Below are 17,180 nucleotides of genomic sequence, written 5' to 3' on the forward strand. Positions count from 1 at the left end.
AGCACTGGGGAAGCAGAAGCCTTACCCGTAAACACTCTTTGGGCAGGGAATGTGTCTACCAACTAATAATTAATAATAACTATGCTATTTGTTAAACACTTACTATATGCCAAGGACTGGGGAAGCAGAAGCCTTATCCGTAAACACCCTGTGGGCAGGGAATGTGCCTACCAACTAATAATGAATAATAACTATGCTACTTGTTAAACACTTACTATATGCCAAGCACTGGGGAAGCAGAAGCCTTATCCATAAACACCCTGTGGACAGGGGATGTGTCTACCAACTAATAATGAATAATAACTATGCTACTTGTTAAACACTTACTATATGCCAAGCACTGGGGAAGCAGAAGCCTTATCCATAAACACCCTGTGGGCAGGGAATGTGTCTACCAACTAATAATTAATAATAACTATGCTACTTGTTAAGCACTTACTATATGCCAAGCACTGGGGAAGCCTTATCCGCAAACACCCTGTGGGCAAGGAATGTGCCTACCAACTAATAATTAATAATAACTATGCTACTTGTTAAACACTTACTATATGCCAAGCACTGGGGAAGCCTTATCCGTAAACACCCTGTGGGCAGGGAATGTGCCTACCAACTAATAATGAATAATAACTATGCTACTTGTTAAACACTTACTATATGCCAAGCACTGGGGAAGACGCACGTTAAATCAGGTCGGACGCGGTCCCTGTCCCACCTGGGGCTCACAGTCTTAATCCCCACATTACAGTCGAGGTAACTGAGGCCCAGGGAAGTTAAGTGATTTGCCCAAGGTCACACAGCAGACACGTGGCAGAACTGGGATTAGAACCCAGGAACTGTTACATTGCATTATTCCAGTCGCGGATTAGAACCTAGGAACTCTGACACATTGTACTCTTCCAGTCGCTCCGTACAGTGCTCTGCGCCCAATAAGCGCTCGATAAATACGACGGATCGATTCATCCAACCACTCCCAATCCCTTCCCTTCTCTCTGGTGGCGGAGCTGGGCCCTGTCCTGACACCTCTCTAACCCGCCTTTCTCTTTGCCTTTAGTTTCACCTGGGACTGACCGCTCACCCCGAACTCTTCCACCTGAACAATGTCGATGCCGACTCCCTCGTGTCTAAATGATTGCCGGCGGGCGGGGGCGGCAGGGCGGACGCAAAATCCGGACTTCCCAGATCCCACCGCGGCCCCCTTCCCCGTCCTCCCTCCACCCACCCCAAGCGGCCTGTTACATTTCACTCCCTCCTGTCCGAAGGTGAGTGTTGGTCAAGGACCTTGGCCAGGCGCCGAAAGAAAAGCAAATTTCCTCACGGGAAGGTTGAAAAGGGGAGCAGCCAGTCAAGGGCCGTCCACTCCGGAATCGAGGCCAAGGGTCCGGCGACCTGTAGGCCCCGCGGGTCGCTGTCCGCGTGCCTGGCCGTCCTCCCGGAGCCTTAAGTTATAGTTTGTATTTATGCCACTCACGACCGAGGGCTAGCGTCGGTTTTTTAACTTATACGCGACAGATGAAACTTGACGGTGGTGGTGGGTTTTTTTTTTTTTTTTGTAAAAAATGCCAGCGTTTGAGATAAAGCCAACCATCTGCGGTTATCTCTGATGAGGTGACCAAGGGTAATTCCTTGTTCGGAACGGGATGTTTTTCTAGGGAATGTTGACTATGCTGATTAAATAAAAAACAAAGCAAATACCAGGAGTGGAGGAATGGATCGACTCCCCGTTCTTCTCTTGGGAAGGTCCGTCCTCTCGGATTTTCCCTCTCCACTTGGTGTTCGGTTCCCTCCCAATTTCTCTGAGATTCCTCTTGGACTTCCATCTGACAGTAGTTTGCCCCGAGGCGCAACATGATAATAAGTAGAGAAGCAGCGTGGCTCAGTGGAATGAGCCCGGGCTTTGGAGTCAGAGGTCATGGGTTCAAATCCCGGCTCTGCCACTTGTCAGCTGGGTGACTTTGGGCAAGTCACTTCAGTTCTCTGGGCCTCAGTGACCTCATCTGGAAAATGGGGATGAAGACTGTGAGCCCCATGTGGGGACAACCTGATCACCTTGTAACCTCCCCAGCGCTTAGAACGGTGCTTTGCACATAGTAAGCGCTTAATAAATGCCATCATTATTATTATTATTAAGTAATAATTATTATAATTATTATATATTATATATTATATATATTATAATATTATAATTATTATAATTATTAAGTATAATTATTAAGTAATAACTGCAGTATTTGCTAAGTGCTTGTGGCAAGGACTGCTAAACACATACACACAAGATCATCCCGCTGCTGTCCCTGTCCCACACAGGGCTCACAGTCTTAGGGGGAAGGAGATAGGTATTTCATCCCCATTTTACAGTTGGGGAAACCGAGGCATGGAGAGGTTAGGCGACGTGCCCAAGCTCCTACAGCAGGCAAGTAGCAGAGCTGGAACGAGAAACCAGGTCCCTTGACTCCTGGGCTCTTTCCACTAGGCCACACTGCTTCTCAAAAGCTGCAGTGGCATCCAGTGATCTTGCAATCCACTGGTTCAATCAATCAATAGTATTTATTGAGCACTTACTGTTTGCAGAGCACTATACTAAGCGCTTGAGACAGTACAATGTAACCGAGTTGGTAGACACGTTCCTAAGTAGCCGTGATCATGGTATTTACTGAGGGCTTACTCTGGGTAGAGCACTGTACTACTACTAATAAAAATACATGTGGCTGAGAAACTTTCAGTGGAAAGAGCCCGGGCTTGGGAGTCTGAGGTCATGGGTTCTAATCTCGGCTCCGCCGCTTGTCAGCTGTGTGACTCTGGGCAAGTCACTTAACTTCTCTGTGCCTCAGTTCCCTCCTCTGTAAAATGGGGATGAAGACTGTGAGCCCCACGTGGGACAACCTGGTCACCTTGTATCCCCCTCAGCGCTTAGAACAGCGCTTCGCACATAGTAAGCGCTTAACAAATACCAATATTAGTATTATTTGGTAAGTGCTTACTATGAGCCAAGCACTGTAGTAAGCCCTGGAGTATGTAATAATAATAATAATGGTGGTGGAATGAATTAAGCGCTTACTATATGCAAAGCACTATTCTAAGCGCTGGGGGGGAGGATACAAGGTGATCAGGTTGTCTCACTTGGGGCTCAGAGTCTTAAACCCCATTTTATGGATGAGGTAACTGAGGCACAGAAAAGTTAAGCGGCTTGACCAAGGTCACACAGCTGACAAGTGGTGGAGCAGAATTCAAACCCATGACCTCTGATTCCCAAGCCCGCACTCTTTCCACTGAGCCACGCTGCTTCCTCTGAAGGTGCAAGATAATCAGGCCGGGCCCTTTCCCTCTCCCAAATGGGGCTCACAATCTAAGCAGGAGGGACAACGAGCACTGAATTGCATTTTAATCATGAGGAAACTGAGACCCAGAGAAGTCAAGTGACAGGCCCGAGGTCACACAGCAGCCAAGTGGTGGAGCCGGGATCTGTTGCGGGATCTAAGGTAAGTCACATCACTTCTCTGTGCCTCAGTTTCCTCAACTGCAAAATCAATCAATCAATCATATTTATTGAGCGCTTACTGTGTGCAGAGCACTGTACTAAGTGCTTGGGAAGTACAAGTTGGCAACGCACAGAGACGGTCCCTACCCAACAGTGGGCTCACAGTCTAGAAGGGGGAGACAGAGAACAGAACCAAATATATTAACAAAATAAAATAAATAGAATAGATATGTTCAAGTAAAATAAATAAATAAATGAATAGAGTAATAAATATGTACAAACAAAATGGGGGGCCGATACCTGTTTTCCCTCTTGCTTAAACTGGGAGCCCCATGTGGGACAGGGACCATGTCCAATGTGATAAACTGGTATCCACCCCAGTGACTTAGACCAGTGCTTTATACATAGTAAGCGCCCAACAAATACGATAATCAGTAATCGATGGTATTTATTGAGCACGTCCTATGTGCAGAACACTGTACAAAGCGCTTGGGACAGTCTAATACAAGAGAATTAGCAGACATGGTCCCTGCCCACAATGAGCTGACAGTCTAGAGGGGGAGACAGGCATTAATATGAATAAATAAGTAATCTATAATATATAATAAATTAAATGCTGTGTGGTTGGGGTGAATATCCTATGTCCTAAGGTCACATGATAATAGTAATACTTCTATGAGTGCTTAGTTCAGTGCTTTGCACATAGTGGATGCTCAATAAATCCTTGGGAGTCCAGTGGAGAAGCTCACTGCCCTGGCATCCTGAGGACCTTCCTGGAGGAAGCAGTAGCGTGAAGGGATGGGTAATCAATCAATTAATGGCATTTATTGAGCACTTAATATGCACAGAGCACTGTACTAAATCAATCAATCATATTTATTGAGCGCTTAACTGTGTGCAAAGCACTGTACTAAGCGCTTGGGAAGTACAAGTTGGCAACGTATAGAGACAGTCCCTACCCAACAGTGGGCTCACAGTCTAGAAGGGGGAGACAGACGACAAAACAAAACATATTAACAAAATAAATTAAATAGAATAGATATGTACACGTAAAATAGAGTAATAAATATGTATGTATATGTAATATACATTACATTACATACATTTTACATATGTAATATGTAATATGTATGTAATAAATAAATATGTAGAGAAGCAGCGTGGCTCAGTGGAAAAGAGCACGGGCTTTGGAGTCAGAGGTTATCGCTCGGGAGAGTACAATATGATAGAATAATAATAATAATGATGGCATTTGTTAAGCCTTTACTATGTGCAAAGCACTGTTCTAAGCGCTGGGGAGGATACAATGTGATCAGGTTGTCCCACGTGGGGCTCAGTCAATCCCCATTTTACAGATGAGGCAACTGAGGGGCAGAGAAGTTAAGCGACTTGCCCAAGGTCACACAGCAGACACATGGCGGAGCCGGGATTAGAACCCATGCCCTCCGACTCCCAAGCCCGGGCTCTTTCCACTGAGCTACGCTGCTTCTCTACTGATCGGGTTCCCATCCCACATGGGGCTCCCAGTTTGAGAAAGGCAGAGAACAGGTAGCAAACTGCCATTTTTCAGCTGAGGAAACTGAGGCACAGATGAGCCACCCGATCCCTGCCCGCGGTGTCTGGAGAGGGTCGACCAGCTGGCCCGAGTGAGCCGCTCTGAGCCGGGGGGAGACTCCCCCTGGAATTAGGGCAACTCGGAATGAATTGTTTTGTTATCAACCTCTGATCCTTCTTGTGCTTGGGTCGAGGCTTCATTTTCTTTTCCTGTCAGAGGTCGGACGAAATCCTTATACATGGAGTAGAGAACGCCTGTCTTTAGAGACAGAACGGGGGTGCGGCTTGGAGGACGAGGGGCAGCGGGAGCTGCCCCCGGGATCACCTCCCTCCACCCCTGATCCCGGGCTTCCCCCTCGCTTTCAATCATTTGTTCAATTGTATTTCAATCAATCAATCAATCAATCGTATTTATTGAGCGCTTACTGTGTGCAGAGCACTGGACTAAGCGCTTGGGAAGTACAAGTTGGCAACATATAGAGACAGTGCCTACCCAACAGTGGGCTCACAGTCTAAAAGGGGGAGACAGAGAACAGAACCAAACACACTAACAAAATAAAATACATAGAATAGATATGTACAAGTAAAATAAATAAATAGAGTAATAACTATGTACAAACATACATACATAAATACAGGTGCTGTGGAGAAGGGAAGGAGGTAAGATGGGGGGGATGGAGAGGGGGACGAGGGGGAGAGGAAGGAAGGGGCTCAGCCTGGGAAGGCCTCCTGGAGGAGGGGAGCTCTCAGCAGGGCCTTGAAGGGAGGAAGAGAGCGAGCTTGGCGGATGGGCAGAGGGATTGGGGGCATTCCAGGACCGGGGGAGGACGTGGGCCGGGGGTCGATGGTGGGACAGGCGAGAACGAGGTACGGGGAGGAGATTAGCCGCGGAGAAGCGGAGGGTGCGGGCTGGGCTGGAGAAGGAGAGAAGGGAGGTGAGGTAGGAGGGGGCGAGGGGATGGACAGCCTGGAAGCCCAGGGTGAGGAGTCTCTGCCTTATGCGCAGATTGATTGGTAGCCACTGGAGATTTTTGAGGAGGGGAGTGATATGCCCAGAGCGTTTCTGGACAAAGACAATCCGGGCAGCAGCATGAAGTATGGATTGAAGTGGGGAGAGACACAAGGATGGGAGATCAGAGAGAAGGCTGATGAAGTAGTCCAGACGGGATAGGATGACAGCTTGAACGAGCAGGGTAGCGGTTGGGATGGAGAGGAAAGGGCGGATCTTGGCAATGTTGCGGAGCTGAGCGCTTGGGAAGTACAAGTTGGCAACATAAAGAGACGGTCCCGGCCCAACAGTGGGCTCACAGTCTGGAAGTGTCTAGAAGGTATTTGTTAAGCACTTACTCTGTGCCAGGCACTGTGCTAAGCACTGGGGTAGATACGAGATAATCGGGGTGGACTCAGTCCATGTCCCATGTGGGGCTCACAGTCTTAATCTCCATTTTACAGACGAGGGAACCGAGGCACAGAGAAGGGAAGCGACTTGCCCTCAAACATACTGAAGACAAGCGGCAGAGCCGGGACTAGAACTCGGGTCAATCAATCAATCAACAGGATTCCCTGGATGCTGACTGCGTAGAGAACGCTTCTACAGTCTCTAGACAATTACTCTCCCCTCCTTCAAAGTCTTATTGAAGCCATCAATCGTATTTATTGAGCGCTTACTGTGTGCAGAGCACAAGTTGGCAACATATAGAGAAGCAGCGTGGCTCAGTGGAAAGAGCCCGGGCTTTGGAGTCAGAGGTCATGGGTTCAAATCCCAGCTCCGCCACTTGTCAGCTGCGTGACTTTGGGCAAGTCACTTCACTTCTCTGAGCCTCAGTTACCTCATCTGTAAAATGGGGACTAAGATTGTGAGCCCCACATGGGACAACCTGATCACCTTGTATCCTCCCCAGCGCTTAGAACAGTGCTTTGCACATAGTAAGTGCTTAACAAATACCAAAATTATTATTATTATATAGAGACGGTCCCTACCCAACAGCGGGCTCAGTCTAGAAGGGGGGGACAGAGAACAAAACAAAACATATTAACAAAATAAAATAAATAGAATCGATATGTACAAGTAAAATAAATAAATAAATAGAGTAATAAATACGTACAAACATGTATACATATATACAGGTGCTGTGGGGAAGGGAAGGAGGTAAGGCGGGGGCGATTGAAGGCACATCTCCTTCCAAGAGGTCTTCCACTAATAATAATTATGGCACTTGTTAAGTGTTTACTACGCACCACGCACTGTACTAAGCACCGGGGCTAGATACAAGCTTATCAGGTTGGACACAGTCCCTGTCCCACATGGGGCTCACTGTCTTAATCCCCGTTTCACAGATGAGATAACTGAGGCCCGGAGAAGTGAAGTGACGTGCCCGAGGTCACACAGAGGACAAGTGGCAGGGCCTGGATTAGAACCCAGGTCCCTCGATGACTCCCAAGCCTGTGCTCCCTCCACTAAGCCACGCTGCTTTTCTTATCGGTTGCTTCAGACAGGAATCTTAGGTCACTGGGCCGGGCCTAATTTCCTCTCGTACCCTTTTCCATTCCTCGCCCGGCATTCCCGCTAGAAGCAGCGTGGCCTGGTGGATAGCTCAGTACAGTGCTCTGCACACAGTAAGCGCTCAATAAATACGACTGAATGAATGAATGTTAGGGCCTGGGTCTCAGAGTCACAGTAGCGCTGTGAGGCTAAGAGAAGAAGGGAAAATATCAACGTGTATAAGCAAAGTCTGTGAACGTCTTACCAATAGTCATCGCTCCCACGACAAATCCCTGGGCGGCCACCCTCGTGTGGATGAGATAAAGCTTCTAGACTGTGAGCCCACTGTTGGGTAGGGACCGTCTCTATATGTTGCCATCTTGTACTTCCCAAGCGCTTAGTACAGTGCTCTGCACACAGTAAGCGCTCAATAACTACGACTGATTGATTGATTGACAAAACGACATTTTCCGCTCCTCTCTGTGTCTTAATTTGCACATCATCATCAGTCGTATTTATTGAGCGCTGACTGCGTGCAGAGCACTGGACTAAGCGCTTGGGAAGTCCAAGTTGGCAACATATAGAGACAGTCCCTACCCAACAGTGGGCTCACAGTCTAAAAGGGGGAGACAGAGAACAAAACCAAACATACTAACAAAATAAAATAGAATAGATATGTACAAGTAAAATAAACAGAGTAATAAATATGTACAAACATATATACAGGTGCTGTGGGGAAGGGAAGGAGGTAAGATGGGGGGGATGGAGAGGGGGACGAGGGGGAGAGGAAGGAAGGGGCTCAGTCTGGGAAGGCCTCCTGGAGGAGGTGAGCTCTCAGAAGGGCCGTTTCTGCTTGTGCACGTGAGAAATCACCATCAGAAATGATGAAGGAGAAAGGGAATAATATATAATACATAAGGATAAGAATAACAAATAAACATTTATTGTACAGGCTGAAGCAGACCACAGCTACGCATCCAGCTAGCCCTGCCAGAGAACAGAAACCGAGAGAGAAAGAGAGAGAAGTAGTGTGGCCTATTGGATAGAGCCTGGGCATCGGAAGGACATGGTTCTAATTCCCGGTCTTCCAACTGTCTGCTTCGTGACCTTGGACAAGTCACTTTACTTCTCTGGGCCGCTGTTCCCTCATCTGTACAACGGGAATTAGGACCACGAGCCCCATGTGGGACAGAAACTCTGTTCCGCCCAATTAGCTCCTACCTATCCCAGCGCTTAGTACAGTGCCTGACACGTAGTAAGTGCTTAGCAAATACCACTAAAAAAAGACGGGGAGGAACCTGTTGTCTGCATCAAAAGGATTTCACGTGGGCTTGGGAGAATTTCGGTCACAGCTGGTATATTCATTCATTCATTCAATCATATTTATTGAGCGCTTACTGTGTGCAGAGCACTGTACTAAGCGCTTGGGAAGTACAAGTTGGCAACATCTAGAGACAGTCCCTACCCAACAGTGGGCTTACAGTCTAGAAGGGGGAGACAGACAATGAAACAAAACATGTGGACAGGTGTCAAGTCATCAAGGCTCAGCATCATGGAGAAGCAGCATGGCTCAGTGGAAAGAGCACGGGCTTCGGAGTCAGAGGTCATGGGTTCGAATCCCGGCTCCACCCCGTGTCTGCTGTGTGACTTTGGGCAAGTCACACTTCTCAGAGCCTCAATTACCTCATCTGTAAAATGGGGACGATAACTGTGAGCCCCATGCAGGACAACCTGATCACCTTGTATCCCCCCCAGCGCTTAGAACAGTGCTTTGCACATAGGAAGGGCTTAACAAATGCCATCATTATTATTATAATCAGAATAAATAGAAGTAAAGCTAGAAGCACATCACTGACAAAATAGTAAATATATACAAGTAAAATAGAGTAATAAATCTGTACAAACATATATACAGGGGCTGTGGGGAGGGGAAGGAGGTAGGGCGGGGGGGATGGGGAGGGGGAGAGGAAAAAGGGCTCAGTCTGGGAAGGCCTCCTGGAGGAGGTGAGCTGACCACCCTGACCATCTTTTCGACTCTGTCCTCCCTATCCCTAGCTTTACTTCTATTTATTGTAATGAATTGACACCTGTCCACATGTTTTGTTGTCTGTCTCCCCCTTCTAGACTGTGAGCCCGTTGCTGGGTAGGGACCGTCTCTCTATGTTGCCAACCTGTACTTCCCACGTGCTTAGCACAGTGCTCTGCACACAGTAAGCGCTCAATAAACACGACTGAATGAATCAGTGAGAAGGAAATGAACCCAAAAGAGTTAACCCACTTCCTCAGTCACATTCGCAAACCGGATCATTTTTTACCGGGCTGCTACCCAGTACCCGAACCCCAGTCCGCTCAATAAACACTTTGAACCTGTTCTCTCAAATTGGATTTGACCTGCATTTGGAGATCTGGCTATGCTTCCCCCCGCCCCTCCCAATTCCTTCCTTTGATTGTACATCATTTAATCTAACTAAAGAGTCTTTCATCTTTCACTGAACTCACCACGGAGCTCTCCGGAGAGACAGATTGAATCGCACCAAGCTGCTGAACGGACAACAGATCTCCCCAGTTAGCGTTGGAGACAGGAAAAGGGGAGGGACCGCCCAAACCCTCTTGAAATGTTGTGTTTTTTTTGGATTACGGATATACTAAACCAAGCACAGAGATTCATTTTAATGTGACTGTTTTCCCCAAATACAAATGAAACATTGCCCGCCCCCGACACACACACACAAAACCCCAACAATGGTAGCTCCAAGTGGAAATTTGACTTTCCTGACAGGAGTTAACTAGTCGGCCAACAAAATCAACGTTGGAATAGCCAAACGATGAAATCAGAAGGTAGGTGCATTTAGAAGGGGACACATCACCACCATTATAACTTGCCACTCATAAGGTCGCAGAGTTCACCGTGAAAGAGGAGGAGTGTGGCCTAGAAGAAAGGGCCTGGGCATCAGAAGACCTGGGTTCTAATCCTGGCTCTGCCACTTCCCTGCTGCGTGACCTAGGGCCAGTCATTTGACTTCTCTGTGCCTCTGTTATCTCAAAAATGGGGATTAAGGCTGTGAGGCCGACGTGGTACACGGACTGTGTCCTGTCTTGATTATCTTGTATCTCCCTCAGCACTTAGCACAGGGCTGGACACATAGTAAGCGCTTAACGAATACCATTAAAAAATATAGATAACAGACACGGTCCCTGCCCACAACAAGTTTACGGTCTAGAGGGGGAGACGGACATTTATAGAAATAAATAAAATTTCAGATATGTACGTAAGTGCTGTGGGGCTGGGAAGAGGGATGAATAAGGGGAGCAAGTCAAGGCGGTACAGTATGGAGACGGAGAAGAAGAAAAGAGGGTTTAGTCAGGGAAGGCCTCTTGGAGGAGGTGGGTCTTCAATAAGGCTTTGACAAGCGCTTAGTACAGTGCTCTGCACATAGTAAGCGCTCAATAAATACGATTGATGATGATGGTGAGGGGGGTCATTGTCAGATATGAGGAGGGAGGACATGGGCGAGATAAAGAAATGGAGGTAGAGTGAGAAGGTTGGCGTTAGAAGAGCAAAGAGGGCGGGCTCGGTTGTAGTAAGAGAATCATCATCATCATCAATCATATTTATTGAGCGCTTACTGTGTGCAGAGCACTGTACTAAGCGCTTGGGAAGTCCAAGTTGGCAACATAGAGAGACAGTCCCTACCCAACAGTGGGCTCACAGTCTAAAAGGGGGAGACGGAGAACAAAACCAAACATACTAACAAAATAAAATAAATAGATATGTACAAGTAAAATAAATAAATAAATAAATAGAGTAATAAGATGTTGGGGGGCGAGGGGGATTGTAAAATTAGGATTATGTATGTTTTTGTGTCTATGTTTCTGGGATGCCTCCGCGGTGGGGCAGGGGGTGTGTGTGTCAAAATTTCCTCCAGGGAACAGTGGAAAATTAGCTCAATCCGTTCAATTACAGCTTAGACCTTGTCCTTTGCATTAGGGAGAGGAGATGAAGATCCCTGCCAACAGCCCATTAAGAGGGCAAGACAAGTCCTCAAGCTGGGGTCAGGCCAAGTTAAATAAATTTAAAAAATGGCCACAACCTTTGGTCTAATAGAGCACCTAGCTATCAACGGGGTTAATAATAATAATGGCATTTATTAAGTGCTTACTACGTGCAGAGCACTGTTCTAAGCGCTGGGGAGGTTACAAGGTGATCAGGTTGTCCCACGGGGGGCTCATAGTCTTCATCCACATTTTACAGATGAGGGAACTGAGGCCCAGAGAAGTGAAGTGACTTGCCCAAAGTCACACTGCTGACGAGTGGCGGAGCCGGGATTTGAACCCATGACCTCTGACTCCAAAGCCCGGGCTCTTTCCGCTGAGCCGCAGAAATCAGTGCTCTGGGTTCCAAGGAGGCGTTACTTACACTCTGAGCCCCATGTCTGTTTATTGTTATACTGTACTTTCCCAAGCGCTTAGTACAGTGCTCTGCACATAGTAATATCCCAGCTCTGCCACGTGTCTGCTGGGTGGCCTTGGGCAAGTCACTTCTCTGTGCCTCAGTTACCTCATCTGTAAAATGGGGATTAAGACTGTGAGCCCCATCTGGGACAGGCACTGTGTCCAACCCGATTTGCTTGTATCCACCTCAGCGCTTAGTACAGTGCCTTGTACATAGAAAGCGCTTAACAAAAACCACCATTATTATTATTATTATTAACAAATGCAATTGAATGAGTATGGGAAAGGGACTCTGTCCAACCCAATTAACTTGCATCTACTCCAGGGTTTAGAACAGTGCTTGACACAGAATAAGCGCTTTACAAAAACTCCGATACTAACAGAAGGGAAAACGAGGCACTCATATGGTGGTGTGCATTGGGAAGACACAATAAATCACTTGATCAGTGGCATTTATTGAGAAGACACAATAAATCACTTGATCAGTGGCATTTATTGACCACTTACTACAATAATAATAATAATAATAATAATAATAATGATATTTGTTAAGCACTTACTATTTGTTATAAGGGCTGGGGTGGATAATACGGGCAGAGCACTATATTAACCACTTGGGAGTACAATAAAACAGAATACTGAATCATTTCTCGAGAAGGAAAAAAAACTGGGAGGCTTCTGAATCTAATCATTTTGATTAGTAAATACCCCGTAGGACCAGGATTACGGGTATCCGAACTCACCCACGGGGATGAAAGGAAAATCTTGAGACTTCCTAAGCAGTTTAGACACTTGGCTTTCCTCTTCACCCGCAGACCAACGATCCTCAGAAGACATTTATTTTATTTTGTTAATATGTTTTGTTTGGTTGTCTGTCTCCCCCTTCCAGACTGTGAGCCCGCTGTTGGGTAGGGACCGTCTCTAGATTTTGCCAACTTGGACTTCCCAAGTGCTTAGTACACTGCTCTGCACACAGTATGTGCTCAATAAATATGATTGAATGAATGAATGAACGAACATTTTCCTCACTACAAAAGCGGAGTGAATTTAGCCGGTAAATCCAGTGCTCAACAATCAATCAACCAATCATATTTACTCATTCAATTGGATTTATTGGGCACTTACTGTGAGCACAGCACTGTATTAAGAGCTTGGGAAAGTTCAGCTCAACACTTGGTAAGTGCTCAATAAATATCGCTGAATGATTTAAAAAATGTCATTTTTTAACGGTATTTGTCAAGCGCTTGCTATGTGCCAGCCACTCTTCTAAGAGCTGAGCTAATGTGCTCAGCACATAGTAAGTGCCTAACAAATATCACTTTTTTAAAGGACCCATGGCACAAACCTCCTCTTCTTCCTTTTCTTCTACCTTGTATCGCCCCCAGCGCTTAATATGGCGCCCAGGACATAGTAAGTACTTAACAAATATCACTTTTTTAAAGGACCCATGGCACAAACCTCCTCTTCTTTCTTTTCTTCTACCTTGTATCGCCCCCAGCGCTTAATACAGCGCCCAGGACATAGTAGGTGCTTAACAAATATCACTTTTTTAAAGGACCCATGGCACAAACCTCCTCTTCTTCCTTGTATCGCCCCCCAGCACTTAATACGGCGCCCAGCACATAGTAGGTGCTTAAAAAATATCACTTTTTTTAAAGGACCCATGGCACGAACCTCCTCTTCTTCCTTTTCTTCTACCTTGTATCGCCCCCAGCGCTTAATACAGCACCCAGTACATAGTAGGTGCTTAACAAATATCACTTTTTTAAAGGACCCATGGCACGAACCTCCTCTTCTTCCTTGTATCGCCCCCCAGCACTTAATACGGTGCCCAGGACATAGTAGGTGCTTAACAAATATCACTTTTTTAAAGGACCCATGGCACGAACCTCCTCTTCTTCGTTTTCTTCTACCTTGTATCGCCCCCAGCGCTTAATACGGCGCCCAGGACATAGTAGGTGCTTAACAAACATCACTTTTTTAAAGGACCCATGGCACGAACCTCCTCTTCTTCGTTTTCTTCTACCTTGTATCGCCCCCAGGGCTTAATACGGCGCCCAGGACATAGTAGGTGCTTAACAAATATCACTTTTTTAAAGGACCCGTGGCACAAACCTCCTCTTCTTCTTTTTCTTCTACCTCTTCCTTCTCTTCCTCCTCCTCCTTCTCTTCTTCTTCCTCCTCCTCCTCGTCGTGCAGCTGCAGGTCCTGTGCCTTCTGAGGGTCCAGGGGAAGGCAGGTGGTGGCCATTAAGGCCCTAGGCCCCAGCCCAGATGGCAGCCCCTCCCCAACCCCAGCAGAGACCCCCGGGGTCGGGGGGAATGGGGCGGGACAGAGCTGGGCTAATAGAAAAAAATAAATGTTACGTTTTGGGGGCCAACAAAGAGGGCAAATCCAAGTCCAAGGGCGGTTCGGAAGGCAGTGGGAGAAATGGAAATGAGGGCTTACTCAGGGAGGGCCGACCGCAGAGTGGCTCAGTGGAAGGAGCCCGGGTTTGGAGTCGGAGGTCATGGGTTCAAATCCCGGCTCTGCCACTCACTTAGCTGTGTGACTTTGGGCAAGTCACTTCACTTCTCTGGGCCTCAGTTACCTCATCTGGAAAATGGGGATGAAGCCTGTGAGCCCCCACCATGGGACAACCTGATCCCCTTGTAACCTCCCCAGCGCTTAGAACCGTGCTTTGCACGTAGTAAGCGCTTAATAAATGCCATCATCATTATTATTATTTTGACCATGAGCCCCCCGTGGGACAATCTGATCACCTTGTAACCTCCCCAGCGCTTAGAACAGTGCTTTGCACATAGTAAGCGCTTAATAAATGCCATCATTATTATTATTATCTCGAGAGCGGTGCTTGGCACAGAATAAGCGCTTCACCAATACCATCTTGAGATGGTACAGAATAGGCACTTCACAAGTACGTGTGGCTCAGTGGAAAGAGCCCGGGCTTGGGAGTCAGAGGTCATGGGTTCTAATCCCGGCTCTGCCACCTGTCTGCTGTGTGACATTGGGCAAGTCACTTAACTTCTCTGAGCCTCAGTTACCTCACCTGTAAAATGGGGCCTAAGACTGTGAGCCCCACGTGGGACAACCTGATAACCCTGTATCTATCCAGCACTTAGAACAGTGCTTTGCACATGGTAAGCGCTTAACAAATACCATCATTATTATTATTATTACTACGTGCCAGGCTGGCGGAGATAAAAGGTAATCCGGCTGGACACAGTCCCTGTCCCACGTGAGCACCCAAGTCTGAATCCCCATTTTACAGATGAGGAAACTGAGATCCAGAGAAGTGAAGTGACCTGCCCAAGTTCACACAGCAGACAAGTGGAGGAGTTATTAACACCCAGGTCTTCACACCAAGTCTGGGGCTCTTTTCATTATATAATAATAATGATAACAATAACTATTATACCTATAACAGCTAATATAACTATAATAACAAATAATAACTTTAACTACTATTATTAACTATATATTTATAGTTATATACAACTACATAGAACTAGGTATATTATTATATAGAGAAGCAGCGTGGCTCCGTGGAAAGAGCTTGGGCTTTGGAGTCAGAGGTCATGGGTTCAAATCCCACCTCTGCCACGTGTCAGCTGTGTGACTTTGGGCAAGTCACTTCACTTCTCTGGGCCTCAGTTCCCTCAACTGTAAAATGGGGGTGAAGACTGTGAGCCCCCTGTGGGACAACCTGATCACTTTTTAACCTCCCCAGCGCTTAGAACAGTGCTTTGCACATAATAAGCACTTAATAAATGCCATTATCATTAGTATTAACTATATTATATATTAAATATATTAACTATTATATTAACTACATTAATTATTATTATTAACTATAATGATTATTATTAGACCCCCCCCTTTTCCCTCACCTCCTCCCCATCCCCCCCACCCTACCTCCTTCCCCTCCCCACAGCACTTGTAAATATTTGTACAGATTTATTACTCTATTTATTTTGCTTGTACATATTTACTATTCTATTTATTTTGTTAATGATGTGCATATAGCCTTAATTCTATTTGTCCTGACGATTTTGACACCTATCTACATGTTTTGTTTTGTCATCTGTCTCCCCCTTCTAGACTGCGAGCCTGTTGCTGGGTGGGGACCGTCTCTGTATGTCGCCAACTTGGACTTCCCAAGCGCTTAGTCCAGTGCTCTGCACACAGTAAGCGTTCAATAAATACGATTAAATGAACTGAATGAATGAACATATTTATAGTTATATATAAGTACATATAACATATAATTATATATTATGTAACCATCATTATTAACTATATTATTAACTGTATACTTAGAGTTATATATATAGCTATATATAACTATATAAGCTCTGCACACTGTAAGCATTCAATAAATACGATTGAATGAATGAATGAATGCTGAGCCCCCTCCTTCCTCTTCTCCTCCTCCCCCCGCCTAACCTCCTTCCCCTCCCCACAGCACCTGTATATATGTATATATGTTTGTACATATGGTTATACATATAACCATACATATAGCCATATATATGCTACTAACTATATAAACTATATAATACATACTTATTAACTGCAAACTACATAATACATATAATATTAACTATTATATTAACTATATTATCAACTATATATTTAGTTATCAACATATAAACTAGATAATACATGCAATATATTAACTATTATATTAACTATTATTATTAACTATAAGCTATATGCTATATTAAGTACTAACAACCATACACTCAGTTATATGTATAACTACATATATTAACTATATAAACTATATAATACATACAATATACTATTATTAACTATAAACTGTATGCTATATTAACTACTAACAACCATATAGTTAGTTATATATATAACTACATATAACTACATATATTAACTATATAAACTATATAATACATACAATATACTATTATAAACTATAAACTATATGCTATATTAACTACTTACAACCATATACTTATATATATATAACTACATATAACTACATATATTAACTATATAAACTATATAATACATACAATATACTATTATTAACTACAAACTATATGCTATATTAACTATTAACAACCATATACTTAGTTATATATATAACTACCTATATTAACTATATAAACTATATAATACATACAATATACTATTATTAACTACAAACTATATGCTATATTAACTATTAACAACCATATACTTAGTTATATATAT

The 17,180-nt window shown here is 45.1% G+C and overlaps 2 protein-coding genes across 3 annotated transcripts in view; one reads left to right on the forward strand and one right to left on the reverse strand.

The window, feature by feature from the left end:
• SLC11A2 (solute carrier family 11 member 2) overlaps positions 1 to 1,689 on the forward strand; it is a 57,443-nt gene extending 55,754 nt beyond the window's left edge. For both annotated transcript variants that reach the window (XM_038752237.1, XM_038752238.1), the window contains exon 17: positions 1,052 to 1,689. In XM_038752237.1, the coding sequence (XP_038608165.1) occupies positions 1,052 to 1,129 (78 nt within the window). In that variant the 3' untranslated portion in view covers positions 1,130 to 1,689. The remainder of the gene's footprint in view (positions 1 to 1,051) is intronic.
• On the reverse strand, positions 1,312 to 12,800 carry HIGD1C (HIG1 hypoxia inducible domain family member 1C). Its single transcript, XM_038752044.1, has 4 exons — positions 12,707 to 12,800; positions 7,777 to 7,836; positions 5,196 to 5,284; positions 1,312 to 1,386 (listed from the first exon to the last, which is right to left on the reverse strand). The coding sequence occupies exons 1-4, from the start codon at positions 12,798 to 12,800 to the stop codon at positions 1,312 to 1,314; spliced, it is 318 nt and encodes a 105-aa protein (XP_038607972.1).
• Between the last annotated feature and the right edge of the window lie 4,380 nt (positions 12,801 to 17,180).

Source organism: Tachyglossus aculeatus, chromosome 10, assembly GCF_015852505.1.
Source record: "Tachyglossus aculeatus isolate mTacAcu1 chromosome 10, mTacAcu1.pri, whole genome shotgun sequence".
NCBI lineage: Eukaryota > Metazoa > Chordata > Mammalia > Monotremata > Tachyglossidae > Tachyglossus > Tachyglossus aculeatus.